Source organism: Octodon degus, unplaced genomic scaffold (assembly GCF_000260255.1).
Source record: "Octodon degus isolate 3935 unplaced genomic scaffold, OctDeg1.0 scaffold00089, whole genome shotgun sequence".
NCBI classification, from domain to species: Eukaryota; Metazoa; Chordata; class Mammalia; order Rodentia; family Octodontidae; genus Octodon; species Octodon degus.
The window spans coordinates 1851994-1867818 of NW_004524665.1; the positions used below are offsets into that span (position 1 = coordinate 1851994).

At 39.3% G+C, this 15825-nt stretch overlaps 1 protein-coding gene across 1 annotated transcript in view; it reads left to right on the forward strand.

Moving 5' to 3' along the window:
• Positions 1-15825, forward strand: part of Sp100 (SP100 nuclear antigen) — a 94508-nt gene that overhangs the window by 25248 nt on the left and 53435 nt on the right. Inside the window, exons 2-3 of the mRNA XM_023722059.1 lie at positions 12687-12843; positions 14402-14570. Of these exons, the coding sequence (XP_023577827.1) occupies positions 12687-12843; positions 14402-14570 (326 nt within the window). The remainder of the gene's footprint in view (positions 1-12686; positions 12844-14401; positions 14571-15825) is intronic.

Genomic DNA, 15825 nt, shown 5'->3' on the forward strand with positions numbered 1-15825 from the left:
CCACCTTAGCCCACCAGGGGGCGGGGCTGGCTGGCATGTGGTGCTGGGGGATTGAACCTCTGTCCCTGTGCTTTGCTAAGCTTGTTGTAAGTAGGTGCTTTAGACCACTGAGCCATCTCACCAGCCCCTGGTGTGTAATTGTTTATCAGAGATTTTTGTGACCTATAGAATCTGTGGTATCTGTTTAATATTTTCTCCTTCGTTTTTAACTTTGATAGCTTTCATTTTTCTTTATGAGTGTAGCTAAAATTTTGTCAATTATGTTTATCTTTGAAAGAAGCAACTCTTAGTTCCATAGATCTTTTCAACTGTTTATTCTCTCATTTATTTATGGTCTGATTTTTGCTTTTGCTTACCTCTGCTAGCTTTGGGCTTAGTTTGTTCTTAATTTTTAGTTCTTTGTGATATCAAATTAGGCCACTCATTTGATAACTTTGTTTTTACCTTAATAAAAGTATTTATAGGCATAAATTTTTCTCTTAGAGTTAGTTGTTTCATAGAAGCAAATTTTGGCAATTTGTGTCTCCATTTTCATCTGTCTCAAGATATCTTTCAATGGAGCAATGGAGCCTGCCTGCAGGCGCTGATACTTGGGAAGCCAAGGCAGGATGGTCAGCTGGGCTCGTGAATTCAAGAGCAGCCTGGACAGTACAGAGAGATGCCAGTTTATCCTTTTAAATGTCTCATTTGGCTTCCTCTTTGACATTGCTGTTTTCAAAATTCTCTTTGTTTCTGTGACTTTTAACAATTTACTCTAAAGCTTCTTGTACACTTCTCGAGTTCAACCTATTTTAGGACCTTTGGGTTTCTTGAAGCTGCAAGTTCATTTTCTCCCCCAACTTGGGGAGCTTTAAGCTGTGGCTTCTTATTCAAACTGAAATATAGTAACTATATATTTGTGAGACACAGTGAGATGTTGTATTTGTGAGATAATTTCTTTTCTTTTTCTTCTTTCTCTTTCTTCTTTTTTTTTTATTGTAGGGAAGAGTCTACAGGGTGTTCAGGGTCTCACTAGCAGATTGGACTCGTAGTAATCCACCTGTGTACATCCTCCAAAAATCTGGGATTACAGGTGTGCGCACCACTGCGCCCAGTCTCAATTGCCATCTCAGCGTGCCCCAAGGGTGGGGCTGGTACAGCAGGCCTGGGGATTGAACCCCCGGCTCCTGTGCCTGTTTTCAGGTGCTTTAATCCGCTGAGCTATTTAGCCAGCCCTTGTGAGATAATTTCTTTCAATAGCAGTTCTACTCATTTTTTCTGTCCACATGCTTTATACGCTCATTTTATTTTGTTTATTTATTTTTATTTTTGATCCTCTTGATAATTTCAAGTAACCTGTCTTCAGGTTCACTGATTTTTTTTTTTTTCTGGACCTAGTCATCTTTTGAAGCTTCTTATTGGATTTTTCATTTCAATCATTATATTCATCATCTCTCAAATTTTTATGGTTTATATTTGTTTGTTGAAGTTCTCCTTTGTTCATGTATTATTTTCTTCCTATGTTTTCTTATAGTTCACTGAAGATTATTCTGTATTCTTAGTTCATAATCTCTGTTTCATTGGAATTAGTTACATGGTAGTTTTTTTACTTGGCATTATTTAATTTTTTTCTGATTATCCATAATTCTCATATCCTGACAGCAATGCCTATTCATTTCAGGCAGCAATAATCTCTCCCAGCTTTCACAGGTTTGCTTTGGCAAGAAAGCACCTTTGCCAGTCAGGTAGCCTAAGGTTCTGGATTGGTTAGCTCATGGCTTCTAAAAGTAAGACTTTGTATTAAGGTCTCAAGTTTGGCAGGGACCCATGCTGATAGGTGGTATGAGGCCTTTGACTGATATCTCTGGGTGGACATGGAGGCTGGCTAGCCCCATTGTCAGGAAGGACTACAGACTGGGCTCTCTGACTGTGCAGGGCTTATAGTAGGCTTTACTGTTGGGCCTCAGTAATGCTTTGTGCTTGGGCGTAGTGTAAGCTCCAGACTTCAGTTGGCCTACTGGCTGGGTCCACGCTGGGATGGCAGTGCTGGCTGGGCTCTAAGGTCAGTTGAAGTTCCTCTTGATCTCTAGGTTGGGCAGGACCTCTAGCTGTGTTTAAAATTGGTGCTTGCTATAGTCTGGGCTCTTTAGTCAGATTGGTGTCATCTTCCTGGCTTCCTGGACAGTGTCACAGACTGTGCCCACAGTTGGGGAAGGCATGCACTGGTAACTTCGATGGGAGCCTACAGGATGTGCTTTGCAATCAGCTGTGTGCCTAGGCAGTGTTGCAGGCGGTGCCTAGCAACCCAACAAGGCGATAGCCTTGGCTGTTGGACAACAAGCTGTGCCCCACAGCAGGAAGAGGTTGCTGGGTTTTACTGCTCACAGCGGTCATCAGCTGCGCAAACTCACAGCATGTGCCTTTTGGTCGTAGAGGCTGGAGGATGATTCTGCAGTTAGGCAGGGTCATTGCCTGGGCCCTCTGTGCAGGTGCTGGCATGGACTGGGTTCTCAGGCTGGGAAGGTCACTGTCAGAGCTCTCTGGTTTGTCAGGCCGGAGGTATGCTTTATTGTTAGGCAGGTCGCCACTTTGACTCCCTGCCCAGATGGGGGTACCCGTGAGGCTCTGAGGGCAGCCAGGATTGTGATTGGGCCACTTAGTTGGGTGGAGCGAGAGGCTGTGCTCTGAGATTAGGCAGGGCCTGCAGCCTGACTGCCTCCCCAGGTAGGTGGCAGGCTGGGTTCTGTGGCTGGGCTGGACCTCTGGACTGCCAGCCAGGAGCCCGAGCTGGGTGCAGTGGCTAAGCATGCTCCCTGCCAGCTGGAGCCAGGAGCTTCCCTCTGCAGCCGTGCAGACCCACTGCTGGGCACTCTGGGAGGGTACAGCTACGCACAGGAGCAGAGAGCTGTCACCAGGGTGATTATGCAACATGCTTTTTGTTTTTTCACATTTTCCTATTTCGTTCATACCTGCATACCAGAAAGAAACTGGTCTAGCAACTTACTCTTCAACTGCGTCCATTCAGCTGTAAGCACCACTGTTATTTTTTAACAGCTTTAAGGGAGTAAAATTTATGTGCTATAAAATCACCTGTTTTGAATATATAATTTAGTGTGTGTTTTTTTGTTTTTTGCAGAGCTGGGGATTGAGCTCAGGCCCTTGCGCTTGCCAGGGAAGTGCTTATTCCACTGAGCCATCTCCCCTAATTTAGTGTTTTTAAGTACATTTACAGAACCTCGCCACAATGTAAGTTAGAACTTTCTTGTTGTTCACCTCCCAAATCCCCTCATTTTTATTTGCAGTCAGTTCTTGTTCTGAACCTGTGGACCAAGGCAGGTACTGAAATGTTTTCTGTTCCTATAAATTGCCTTTTTATGGATATTTAATATGAATGGAGTTATATATTATGTGATCCTTTGCATCTGGCTTAATTGAGTGTTCTATTTTTGAAGTTCACCCTTATTATAGAATGTAATATTACCATTTCTTTCATTTTTATTTGCTAAATGGAACTTTTTTAGTCTGGATCTAAAAGTTTTATTTATTCACTCACGAGCTGATAGACATTTGGATTATTTCCACTTTGGGGTGATTAAAAATGCTGCCAAGAATATTTTCATGTAAGTCTGTGTGGCTATTTGTTTTCACTTCTAGGAGGACACTTGGGGTGAATTGTTGGATCATAGGGTAGCATTATGTTCAACTTTTAAAACATTACCTTAAAACATTTTCAGTGGGCCATTTTGTGTACTCCCCAGCAATATATAAATGCCCGGCCTTGCTGACACTTGTTGCTTTGTCATTCAAAAATATATGTACCAGTATCTGTGGTGGCTTGCATTTGCTTTTTCAGTAATGACTACAGAGGTTGAACATCTTTTCACACTTGCTTTATCTTCCACGAGAGTCTCTGGAGAGACGTCTACTCAGATCCCTTACCCGCTATTGTGCAGTCTGCCTTCTTATGGAGTTGTAAGAATTGCTTGCTTATGTGGATGCAAGTTGTTTATTAGAATTCGGCCAGACGAGTGTGATTAGCCTTGCCATTATCTTAATGATGTCCTTTGAAGCACAAAATCATTTACATTTTCTTGACTTCCAGTTTACCAATTTATTCTTTTGTATATTATGCTTTTGGGGTTGTAATTTTTTAAAAAGTCAATGGAAAATGGAAATATACATTTTTAAAGTTTCTAATAGTCGGAGCAAATATCATACCATGTCTTAGAAGTAGATTGTAAGTCAAAGATACAGTATAAATCTTAAAACAGAAATTAAGATTAAACAATATTCATAACATTAATTAAATATTGATTAAATAAAAAAGATATTTCAAAACAATTCAACTAAGAAAAAGTTTCCATGATAGTAAAGAATTACTAAGAATAAAACATAACATAAATACTGGAATGGCAACTATGTGACTGGCGCTTCTAACAGTTTGGGGATAGGATATTGCACAAGCTGGGGGCTTGGGCCTTTGAGTATTGCTCTGACTCAGTGGTGACAAACGCATGGCGTGTGTGCCGCGGTGGGTTATTTGTTGTCACTGAAAGCTCTAGAAGTGTCACCATCGCTGCTCTAACTGTTGAGTCATTCCAGAAGAAATTAAGGAGCTTTGGGTTATGTCCAGCATTGCTATTTGATGGTATTTGAATTAAGACCTTGTTATATTTGTTTGGAGATTAAATACAATTTGAAGAAATGTATTTAGTTGTCAAGTTGACAAAGGACACAATATGATAAAATGTATTCCTAATTGGACTGGTTTGAAAGAGTCCTAAAAGACTAGCAAAGCTCGCCTCTGGGTGTGTCTAGGTAGGTAACGGGTCAGCCTGTGGGACAGCCTGGTACCCGGCCCCTTCCTGTTTGGCTTGTGCCCTTCCCCTTGCTTCCTGGCTGCCGAGAGATGAGCCACTTTTTATTGTCACATCTTCCCACCATGATGTTCCTGGCTGGGAGGGAGCCAGCCATAGAATACAGTCATGATTTTTTCACTCAAGTTATTTCTGTCGAGCATTTTGTTCACAGTAAAAAGCTAATTCAGTGTCTATTTTTATTCATGTTCCTTTGGAAATGGTTACATACTTCTTACAAGGTTTTATTAGATCTTTAGTGTTTTTATGAATGCAATCGTATGACTTACAGTGTTCTACACCATTTTGGCATTTATAAAAATTATTCGTATTCTCTTACATTAGCGAAAGCTTCTAAAATACACAGAAAGCAATAGCCGTAAGTGTAAGCATCTATGTGTTTTTATTTAAATGACTTCATATTGTAATGTAATATTTGCTGTTTAATTTCATCTTTGATGTGGCATAGTGTTTTATTGCATAATTTATTTTATTTAATATGAGGGCCATGTAACATCTACTGATTACAAGTTATTGGCTTCTTCTGTGGCCAAGGTTATAATCACTGTTGGTGCATATTTCAAGAGTAGAGGAGAAATGATGTATTCTCTGCTTTTAATAAATGCAACTGAATAATAAATCATTCTTACAGACTTCTGTGCAGGTGGATTAAATGACTGTTTTGAAGTGAAGGGGGCATATTGGACTGTGACGATATGTAGGAAAATTTAAAGTCTTTTTTTTTTTTTTTTTCAGAACCGGGGATTGAACTCAGATCCTTGCGTTTGCCAGTCAAGTGCTTATCCCACTGAGCTATCTCCCCGGCCCCTAAAGTCTTGCAGGAAGATTGTATATTTCTCAAAAAGTTTTAATCATAACTGGCAATGGCACACACCTCAGATTTATAAAATTTTTTAGAATAAGTAATACATCATATTGTCTATTGCTTTCAAAGCAAGGACTAAGTATTCAGTAATTAAAAAGCAAACTTTAGAGACTTGTGTGATGGATCTTTTCATAAGTCACACTAGTGGCTTTGTATGCAAATTTGCTCTGATGCAACATTCACTCTAATTTACTATAAACCTGTGGGTAGGTGTGCATAAGCCTTTTCTTTCCATCTGTGTTTAGTTTGTGATAATTTTTTCTGAGATTTTTTTAAAATTTTATTTTAGACAGACAAAAGAAAAAGACAACAGAATTTCAAAACAAGATAATAAGAGATAAACAATGGTTAATATATATTGCTATCTTCAAATTAGTTGCTCAGATTACAAGATATAGTTATGCATAGTTGATAATACAAGCACAAACCATTTCTTCAGTGAACTAAAAGAGGTCAGTAATATAACTATTCTACCATATACATATATATGCTGGGAGAATTTTGGATTTTGCTTTGAGATTGATACATTCTTGCATTTTGTTTTGCAGCTGCATGCCACAACTAATCTATCTTTGACATTAACCAATTTTACTTTGTCTTTGGCTGAATTCTACATTTTTTTGTTTTATGCATTTTAATATTTTTACACTAACAGTGTTATAAATACTTTTCATACTTATTTTTTCTGTTTACAACTCCATCTCGTTTTCCTTCAAAACTGCAAACTGTATTTGCACTTTATTCTTATTTTTCCAGTGTTTCCTAAGGCTTCACTCAATTTATGTTTCTTTTTTTTTTTTTTCTTTTTTTTTTGTGGAACCGGGGATTGAACTCAGGTCCTTGTGCTTGCCAGGCAAGCGCTTATTCTACTGAGCCATCTCCCCGGCCCCCAATCTATGTTTCAAAATCATTGTTTAACCTCTTTCTGTAATTGTTAGTATTAGATTTGAAGCCACATTGTTCAAGTTTTCCATACTTGAAAAACTTCCTTTTCTGATCTGCCCACATTATAAGTTTATTATAGAATTTGAAAGTTTATGTGCATCTTTATTTCTTTCCTTACTGCCTTCCTCTCTTCTGCTTGCCTGCTTGCCTGCCTGCCTGCCTGCCTGCCTGCCCGCTTTCCTTCCTTCTTTCTTATACCGGAGCATTGCCTCATCTGTCTCCTGACCAGTGGTTATCTTTGCCTACTTAAGAGAAGGCTCTGGAAATCAACCAATGTTATTCAATATGTTGAATTGGAGGGAAAAGAATACAGATATTTCAGTACATGCATTTGATAATAGTCAACATCAGTTCCTGATGTAACTTTCAGCAAACTAGGAACAGATAAGATTTTCCTCTGCCTGATTTAAAAACTTGCCAGATATGTATATAAATAATGATGCGCTGCTAACCAGAGGGATGAGTTCCAAGGAAGGCCATGCTGTTGTGTGTGAAAACCACAGAGTGTACTACATTTAGACAACCGAGAACAGTAGTAACTAGGAGATATAACTTACAAGCCCACCATTATGTGCTGAGCCCATTATCAAGTGAAATATCTTTTTTTCTTTTTCTTTTCTTTTTCTTTCTTTCTTTTTTTTTCTTTTTTCTTTTTTTCTTTTTGTGTGTGTGTTTGTGGCTAGCTCAGCCCACCCTGGGGGCAGGGCTGACGCAGCATGTGGTGCCAGGGATCTAGTCATGGTCCCTGCACACTCGTCTAAGCTTGCCTAAGCAGGCGCTTTAGACCACTGAGCTATTTTGTTGGCCCTCGACTGAAATGTCTTTATATGGTACAGGACGGCACATGCATGATGCCTGTACATGTGCAGCATTGCACTTAGTGAACGCTTTTTTTCTTATGATTGAAAACAAGGCAAAGAAGCCCACTCTTCCCACTAGCACGATGTTATTTCAATACCTAACATGAAAAATAAGATAAGAGGAGGCATTAACTGTTGAGGGAAAAAGTAAAATAGTCTATTTGGTGATGACATAGTTATTTTCTTAGAAGCCAGACAAAAACTTATCAATACTTTGGTGGATTTACCGAGGTCACACATCAATAGTTAATATTTCTCAAACAAATTCTATTTCCATGCAATCATACCAAGCAATTTAAATCCACTACTATATGAAGTACCACCAAAACCAATAAAATAACTAGGGATAAGTTTAATCAAAGATGTACGTAACTACTACGAAAACTGAAAAGAAGACAAATGGAGAGCTATATGTAATATTAACAGACTGTAAGCTCAATAATATTAGGGTGCCACTTCTCACCAAATTTGTCTGCATGTTCAGTGGGAACCCAGTCTAAATCCAGAAGGCTTTTCTTATAGATACTCACTGATTCTAAAGTTATGTAGGAAACTAGTGACAAGGAAAACCTAAGACAGTTCTTCCTAATTGACTTCAAAACTTTCTTTAAACTGTAGCACTCAATTCAAAATGGTATTGACATAAGAAGAGACAGAACAAAAGTCCAGAAACAGACCAAAGTTATAAACATTGTAAATGAATTTGTGCATATTTTAAAAAGAGATAGATTTCTTAAATACTAAAGTCATTAAGCATAGAAAAAAATATGATAGATTGAACTTCATCAAAATTTAAAATTCTCATTAAAGACAGTTAAAATACAAAGTAAGCTAAATATGAGGGAAAGTATCTACAATACACAAATCAGAAAAATATTTCTATTCATTACAAATACTTATACATAGGTAAGTAAAAGATAAACCAATCATATAAATGGGCCTAGATCACAAAGGAAGATTTAAAAATTGCTAAAAAAAAAAAAAACATGAAAATGTGTTCAACATCATTAGTCATTAGAGAAATACAAACTGGAGCTAAAACAAGAAATTATATCACACACACACACACAAGAATGGCAAACATTAGAAAGTCTAATCATCTTTGAAAAAAGTTTGGAAAGTTCTGAAATAGTTGAATATATTCCTACATAATCCAGCTCCCAGATATTTACCCAAGAGAAATGAAAACCTCTGGCCCCAAAACACTCATACAAGAACAGAAGCTTTACTGATACCAATCCCAACTTAGAATGAATCCAAGCCCATCAAAAGAAAGTAAGTACACCAACTGCTATGTCCACACAGTGGAACACCACTGAAAAATGACAGGAAGCAGGCTACCACTAAATATGACCACATTGGTGATGAGAAAACAAAGCCAGACACAATAGCACAAAAGACACATTTTTCCTCTTACGTGAAATCCAGTACCAGCAAGATTAGCACATGGAGATGACAGCAGTTTGTCCCTAGGAGGATGTGTGGCCTACCTGTGCCACTTATGGCTGAAGGGACTGAGGCACATGGTTCTGTTCTACACTCAGATGACACACCAGCTTTTCACCTGTCTCTGCTCCTTCTTCCATGTTGCTCAGCCCTTCTGGCTTCTTTGCTGACTTCTGGAAGATTCCTCTACTTCCAACTGCAATTGGGATTCCCCTGACTGCTTCTATTTTTATCTTATAGATTTTGGTTAAAAACTCTCATTCTTTCATTGTCCTCTGCCATTGTCTTTGTCATCCTTAAGCTAAATTCTGTTATCAGTGAAATAACTTATTTTTAACAAAAAAGAGGACAAATGTCTGTTTTAATCTAATCTCTGACCAGAAATTTATTTTACAGAATTTCAAAATAATAATTTGGTATTATTATTATTATTATCATCATCATCATCATTATAATTCCTTGTGGTTGAGCATTGGGAATTGTCCATGGTTCTCTTTTGGTTAGTCAAAGACAGATTTCAGTTTTCATAAAACTTATAACTATAGTCTGGGTCAATAGCTCAGTGGTAGAGCACTTGCGTACAACTACCAAGATGTTGCTTAAAATATTATTAGAGCAATAAACTCTTTAACTATTAATCAAGATTTTAGGCTCAGATTTAAAATCATGTTCACAGGAAACAACAGTAATTTCTGAAATTCAAGTGCCCAAAAAGATTTACTATATATAACAATGGTATAGAATTATATTAACACAAATCAGAACCAGATTCCATAGGAAATTTCATCAACATTCTTGGAAATTCTCAATTTGTATTTATCATAGAATCTGTCTTGGTTACTTTTCTCTCATTGCTGGGATGAAATACCTGACACTCAAAATTAAGGAAGGAAAGGTTTATTTAGCTCACAGTTTGTGGAGGTTTTGGTCCATATTCAGCTGGCTCCTAGGCAGAGTTGTACAAGGAAGAGGGCAGCCAATCATGGTGGTGGAAAACAGCAAAAAGCAAAGGGAGTGACAGCAGCTCTGGCTTCTACACACACACACACACACACACACACACACACACACACACACTCTGTAATATAAATTACCCACCCCAGGGCAGGCATAGCACTCATCCACAATCCCAGCATTGGATCCTGAATACATTACAAACTTTAGAAGCTGTCCCATGACTGCATGAGGCTTTGGTGGGGGGGGTCACCTAGAGGCATTTTAGTCCATCTCTAAGAGTTGCCAAAGTCCTACAGTTTCAGCATTGCTGAAAAGTCCAAGTCCCAAGTCTCCTCCAAGATCTAAGGCAAACTCTTAGCTGTGAGCCCCTATACAAATGAAAAGTGAAACAATTCTAGCATTCAAAGGCACAAGAAAAACATTACCATTCCAAAAGATACAAAAAGGGGATATAAGTCATTGAGACCAGCACAAGCCCAGAATCCAGAAGGGCAAACATTAAGTCCTGTAGTTCCATGTGGAACATCCAAAGCAATCTGTGGCAAAGTGTGAGCTCCATGTGGCTCTGCCCCTATGGCACTCTTAATGGTAGCACTCTTGGCTTCTCTCTTAGGCCAATTTTGCTCCCTCCCTGCAGCTTCTCTTAGATGATCTATGATCCTGGCTTTTCCAAATTTCCACAGCATGTTAAGCTTCTCACTCTCTGCTTCACACACTATCCTCTCAGGGGCATGTTGCCTGGTTTCCTAAGCCTTCTGAAATCAAGATGGAAGCCTTCTTAACCTCAGAACTCCTGCATTTTATCTGCACCTAAAACCAACACCACATGGATGATGCCAAGGTCTGCTGCCAGCTGGAGCAGTAGCCAGGCTGTCTTCTCTCTTTCTCCTCTGTAGGGGTCGAGTGCCTGGATTTCCGATAACTCTGAACCAGACTCTGAGGAACAAATTCTCAGTGCCGTTGCCATTCTCGAAGCTGGTGTGGCCACTGCCACCATTCTGGAACATGGTGCTCTGTGGCTTTTTTCTCAGTGCAAAGTCCCTCACCCTTGCAGTTCTGAGGCTGCAAAGAGTGGAGACATGCTACCTCCTCTGCTGCCCTCAGGCTACCCTTCTATTCTCCTGTTCCTTCTCAGCCATGGAGATCCTTTCAGCTCTATCATTGTAGACCACATCTTTATTGGAGTTTCCTTTCTGGCCAAACTCACCTTTTAAATTATCCTGCTGGATTCTTTGATAATGATTCTCAACACAAATCTGACTGAAACCTCTCAACAATAACCATGCCACTGCCTCAACATTTGACTGCCTTGAAATTTCCTTTGCAAGATTAACCAGTCTGCTGTGTTTAATCTCAGTCTCAGGCAAATTCTCTGAACATGAGAAAAATGTAGACAAACTTTCTGCCAAGCCATAACACATATCACCTCGAGTCCAACAACCAATTCAGTCCTTCTTCCCAGAAGAAACCTCCCAGCCTGGTCTTTATAGGCAGGATTTCTATCAGGCTTCTGGTCTTCTGAGCTCTGGCCAGAATCTGCCATACAGAACAGCTTATGGTATTCTAGTGCTTCTCTTGAGGTGACATCTCCAAGCCCTTTCTATCTCTTTCTATAAGCCATTCCTACAGGCTCTTAAACCACATGATCAAGCAGTCACAGCAATGACCCCACTTCTCTGGTACCAAATTCTGTCTTGGTTATCTTTCTCACATTGCTGGGGTGAAATACCTGACACCTAAAATGAAGGAAGAAAAGGTCTGTTTAGCTCACAGTTAGTGGAGGCCCCAGTCCATACCTGGTTGGCTCCAAGCCTGAGTGGCATAAAACAGAAAGAAGCCTGCATACATTGGTGGAAAACAGCAAAAAGAAAAGAGAGGTATGGCTGTGGCTTCTAGAAAGCCTCTCTGTCCTGCTCACATTGTAATGCAGAATACTCGCCCCAGGGTTGGGGAGCAATCATACCTATTATCCCAGCATTGGATCATGAATTCATCACAAACTTTGGAAACTACCCATGACTGCATGAGGCTTTGGGGGATCACCTAGACACAAAGCATAACAGCATCATTGCTGTTAAATTATAGTATATATTTTTGAATTAATGTTATAGTGTAGGATGATATTTCTCTCTTTACAACTGCAGCTCAAAGAGGGACATTTTACTTTTAGTCTTTCCAAGATTTATTTTCTCTTAATTGCTAATTAAGATACATTTTTCAAGGTTGAATCTCATTTTTATTTTAGTGTATCTTATTGCCTTATTTTGTAGGAATTTATATTTAACTAAATTCTTCTCAATTTTTTAGGAATTTAATTTTTTAGACATTAAATACTTTAGTTCAAACAATCTTAATAACATCTAGGTGACAAATATCTTTCTAATTGGCTTTGGCGAGAACAGACTGGACATTTAAAGTCCTATACTACATATAAGTTATTCATAACTTCGTAGTATGACACATTTGTTTATTGCTTCAATTCCATTTATTTAGGTAACTCTCAGGGGGCCCGGGAGATGGCTCAGTAGAATAAGTGTTTGCCTGGCAAGCAGAAGGGTCTGAGTTCAATCCCTGATTCTGCCTCCCTACCTCCAAAAAAAAAAAAAAAAAAAAAATGATTTGATATTTAGGTAACTCTGCTCAGGAGCACCTATTTTATATATGTTGGTTCCTCACAGCCTATCAACATATAAAATCCTGCAGCTCTTACACGCACCTTAGAATCTTGATGACCACTTTTATACCCTTTTCCTCTAGGACAGTCCCAGATGCCCAAGATGCAGAGGACCCTATGAAGATTGTCCTCAGATGCTTCAGAGAACGCAAAGTACTTATTTCCTATGCAATAAAGAAGTCATTTCCTTTCCTCGAGGCTCTCCGTGACCGTGAGCTGATCACCAACAAAATGTATGAAGTAAGTGAAATTTGTTGTGGCACAACTTGGTAAGCAAGCTCCTAATGAACTCATGTTTTTATGCAGAAGACTCAAACTTCAGGATACGTTTAGCTGACTGATGCATCTCCTATTATTCTGTACTTCTCTCATATTTCTGTAAATACTCCTGAAAGGTAGAAAAGGAGAACATCAGATATTCCCTGGTTCTAATGGAAGGACTGTTATCCCAGAGTACCTTTTGGGGCCAGGTAACTGGTGCTAGAGATAACCCAGGTCACAAATGGGTGTACTCTGTTGCTGTGTGATGTCTTGTAGATTTTATACATGGTAACCCATGCAACCCAATGTAACATAAACTAAATGTTAAAAATAATTTTAATGGATTGATGAATAATCTTACTGAGCTTCTTTAAATGCAATCCACAGAGCATATATAACATGCTTTCTATAACATTTTTTTACATCTCCTTCTACTATTTTTTCCCACTGCACTTCTAGACTTCTGGTTAAGATTTGGGTAAATTTTACCAATAGACCCTAATGGAAATTCTCAACAATGGATCTTTCTTTGGTCCTATAAGCCTACTTTCTCGTGGTCAGGTTCACTGCAAGAGAGAAAATGGTCACCTAATTTCCTTCAGCCCCTCAGGCCCAGCCAGTGTGATGTACTAAGGCTGTTCCCAGAGCGTCCTGGCTTTAGGCTATCACCCACATAACCTTGAGTTCACTGTAACCTTTAAGATCACTCCACACATGTAGTGTAAATCAGGAAGAGCTCAGACTCACTGATACTTTGTTGTTCTTGTTTGTTTTTCTTTTTTTGCTACTGAGAATTGAAACTAAAAGCTTCACAGTGTGCTGTGGCTCCAACTCCTTTATGTTTTTTATTTTGAGATAGTCTTGCAAAGTCAGTTGCCCACATTGGGCTCAAACTCACAGTTCTCCTGCCTGAACCTCCTGAAGTGTTAGGGTTTCATTTCGGGCATATATCACTATGCCCCACTTCACAAATCAGTATTTTTTTTAAATCTTTTGTTTATCTTGTACAGGGTCTCATTATGCAGCTCAGACTCATAATGATCCTCCTGTGTAAGCCTCCGCAGCACTGGGATTACAGGTGTGCACCACCATGCCCGGTTTTGGTGGCCAGCTCAGCATGCTTGGGGTTCCAGGGCTTGCACAGCATGCAGTCCTGGGGATCTAACCTGGGTCCTTGCTCTTGCCAGGCAGGTGCTTAGACTGCCAAGCTGTCACCCAGGCCCACAAGTCAGTATTTTTAAGGAAATATTTACTTGTTCAATTTAGTAGCTATACAAATGAATAAACATTCTAAAGGTGTACACAAGAAAATACCTATATAGGGAAATTGAAATGTATTGACTATAAGATTACTTTCTTTTTTTCTTTTTTTTTTTTTTGGTGGAACCGGGGCTTGAACAACTCAGGCCCTTACGCTTGCCAGGGAAGTGCTTATTCCATTGAGCCATCTCACCAGCCCCTATAAGATTACTTTCTAGGGCTCTTCTATAACTTGGAAGCTTGTATTTAAACTTTCTCCCTTCAATATTTTTTTAAGGATTGTCAAGAGTCTTTTAAAAGCCTAATACCTGTAAGTCAAGTGATATACAAAGTTCTCAATGAACTGGAGAAGAAATTTGACATGGAAGTTCTGGAAGCATTATTCAGTGAAATCAACAGGATGGAATACCCTGATTTAATGAATGTTTACAAAGACTTCCAAAATGGTAATTAAATTTATTAATTTTTTTCGGTCCATTGTCAGTTTTTAAAAACAAACATATTGAGTTTCTATCACATGTCACACCATGCTGTATAGTGGGGATATGATGGTTAATGAGACAGACGTACCATGAGAGAGATGTCTAAGGACAGTTAAGGGCTAAGTCCCCTCCCCCAGAGCTGCTGTCTGTGTATAGACTCACAAGATAACCAGAGCCACATTGGCCTCAGGTTTACTTAGGAGAGACTAGGACAAGGAACATGAAACCCCACTGCATCATTGTTTTCCTGGACTCCCCAGGAAAACTACTGCTGCTGCAGTAGTCTACACAATAGCCTACTGAAATGCCTGCTACTGGCCCTGAGTGACAGCTTAGCTGTGGGTGTAGCAGCCACTGTGGCTTAGCCCCACACACGAATGGAAGTCAAGCTCTCTTGTAATGACTCCAACATTCTGGCTTTAGAGGACTCAGTATGAGAGCCACCACACTGAAGGAGAACCACACTATAGCTTGCCACAGGCTTCTGTAGTTCATACAGAGTCCTCCTCAGCCACCTGTCATGGGTCATTTTAAATCTAAATCCAGAGAAAAGCCCATTTTTGTGGAGTTTCCAGACTAATAAGTAAGAAAGTTAAGCCTGAGTCCAATTTTCCTTTAAAGAAGAAGCAGTTTTTTAGCCTTCTCTTCATAAAGAGTCAAACAAACAATAATCACATTTAACTACTGTGCAGTACAAAGGATGACCTTCAGTTTTTTGGTAGATTACTGGCCAAGAAAAGATTTTATTCTAGCCAGTTGCAGTAGCGGTGGCAGGAACGACTGGTCTGGGTGGAGGAAAACATGTTGCTCTTTGTAGAGCAGGTGCCATCCAAAGGGGCTGGTTTAAATCCTAATGTCAAAGTATGTCAAGAAATTCCTCCTTGAAATCCTGATGCCACTCCTGTAACTCACAAAACTGAAAGCTCTTGGCATGAAACAGCAGCCACATCAGGGCCTCAGACTGAGGGCAATACAGAGCTCTCAGAAGACATGTGTAAAGAATATGAAATGATGTATTCTCCATCTTGTGAAACCACAAGAAATCCTACTGGCATTAGAGAACCAACTGTGGGGATTATTTTAGGACCAGAAGATATGAATTACCAAATATATGACATTTCTGAAGAAAACAGTTCTGCAATTTCTACAGAAGATCTAAAAGAATGTCTGAAGAAACAGAGTTCTGTTTTTCAAGAGAAAATTTATCAAAGGATCTTTA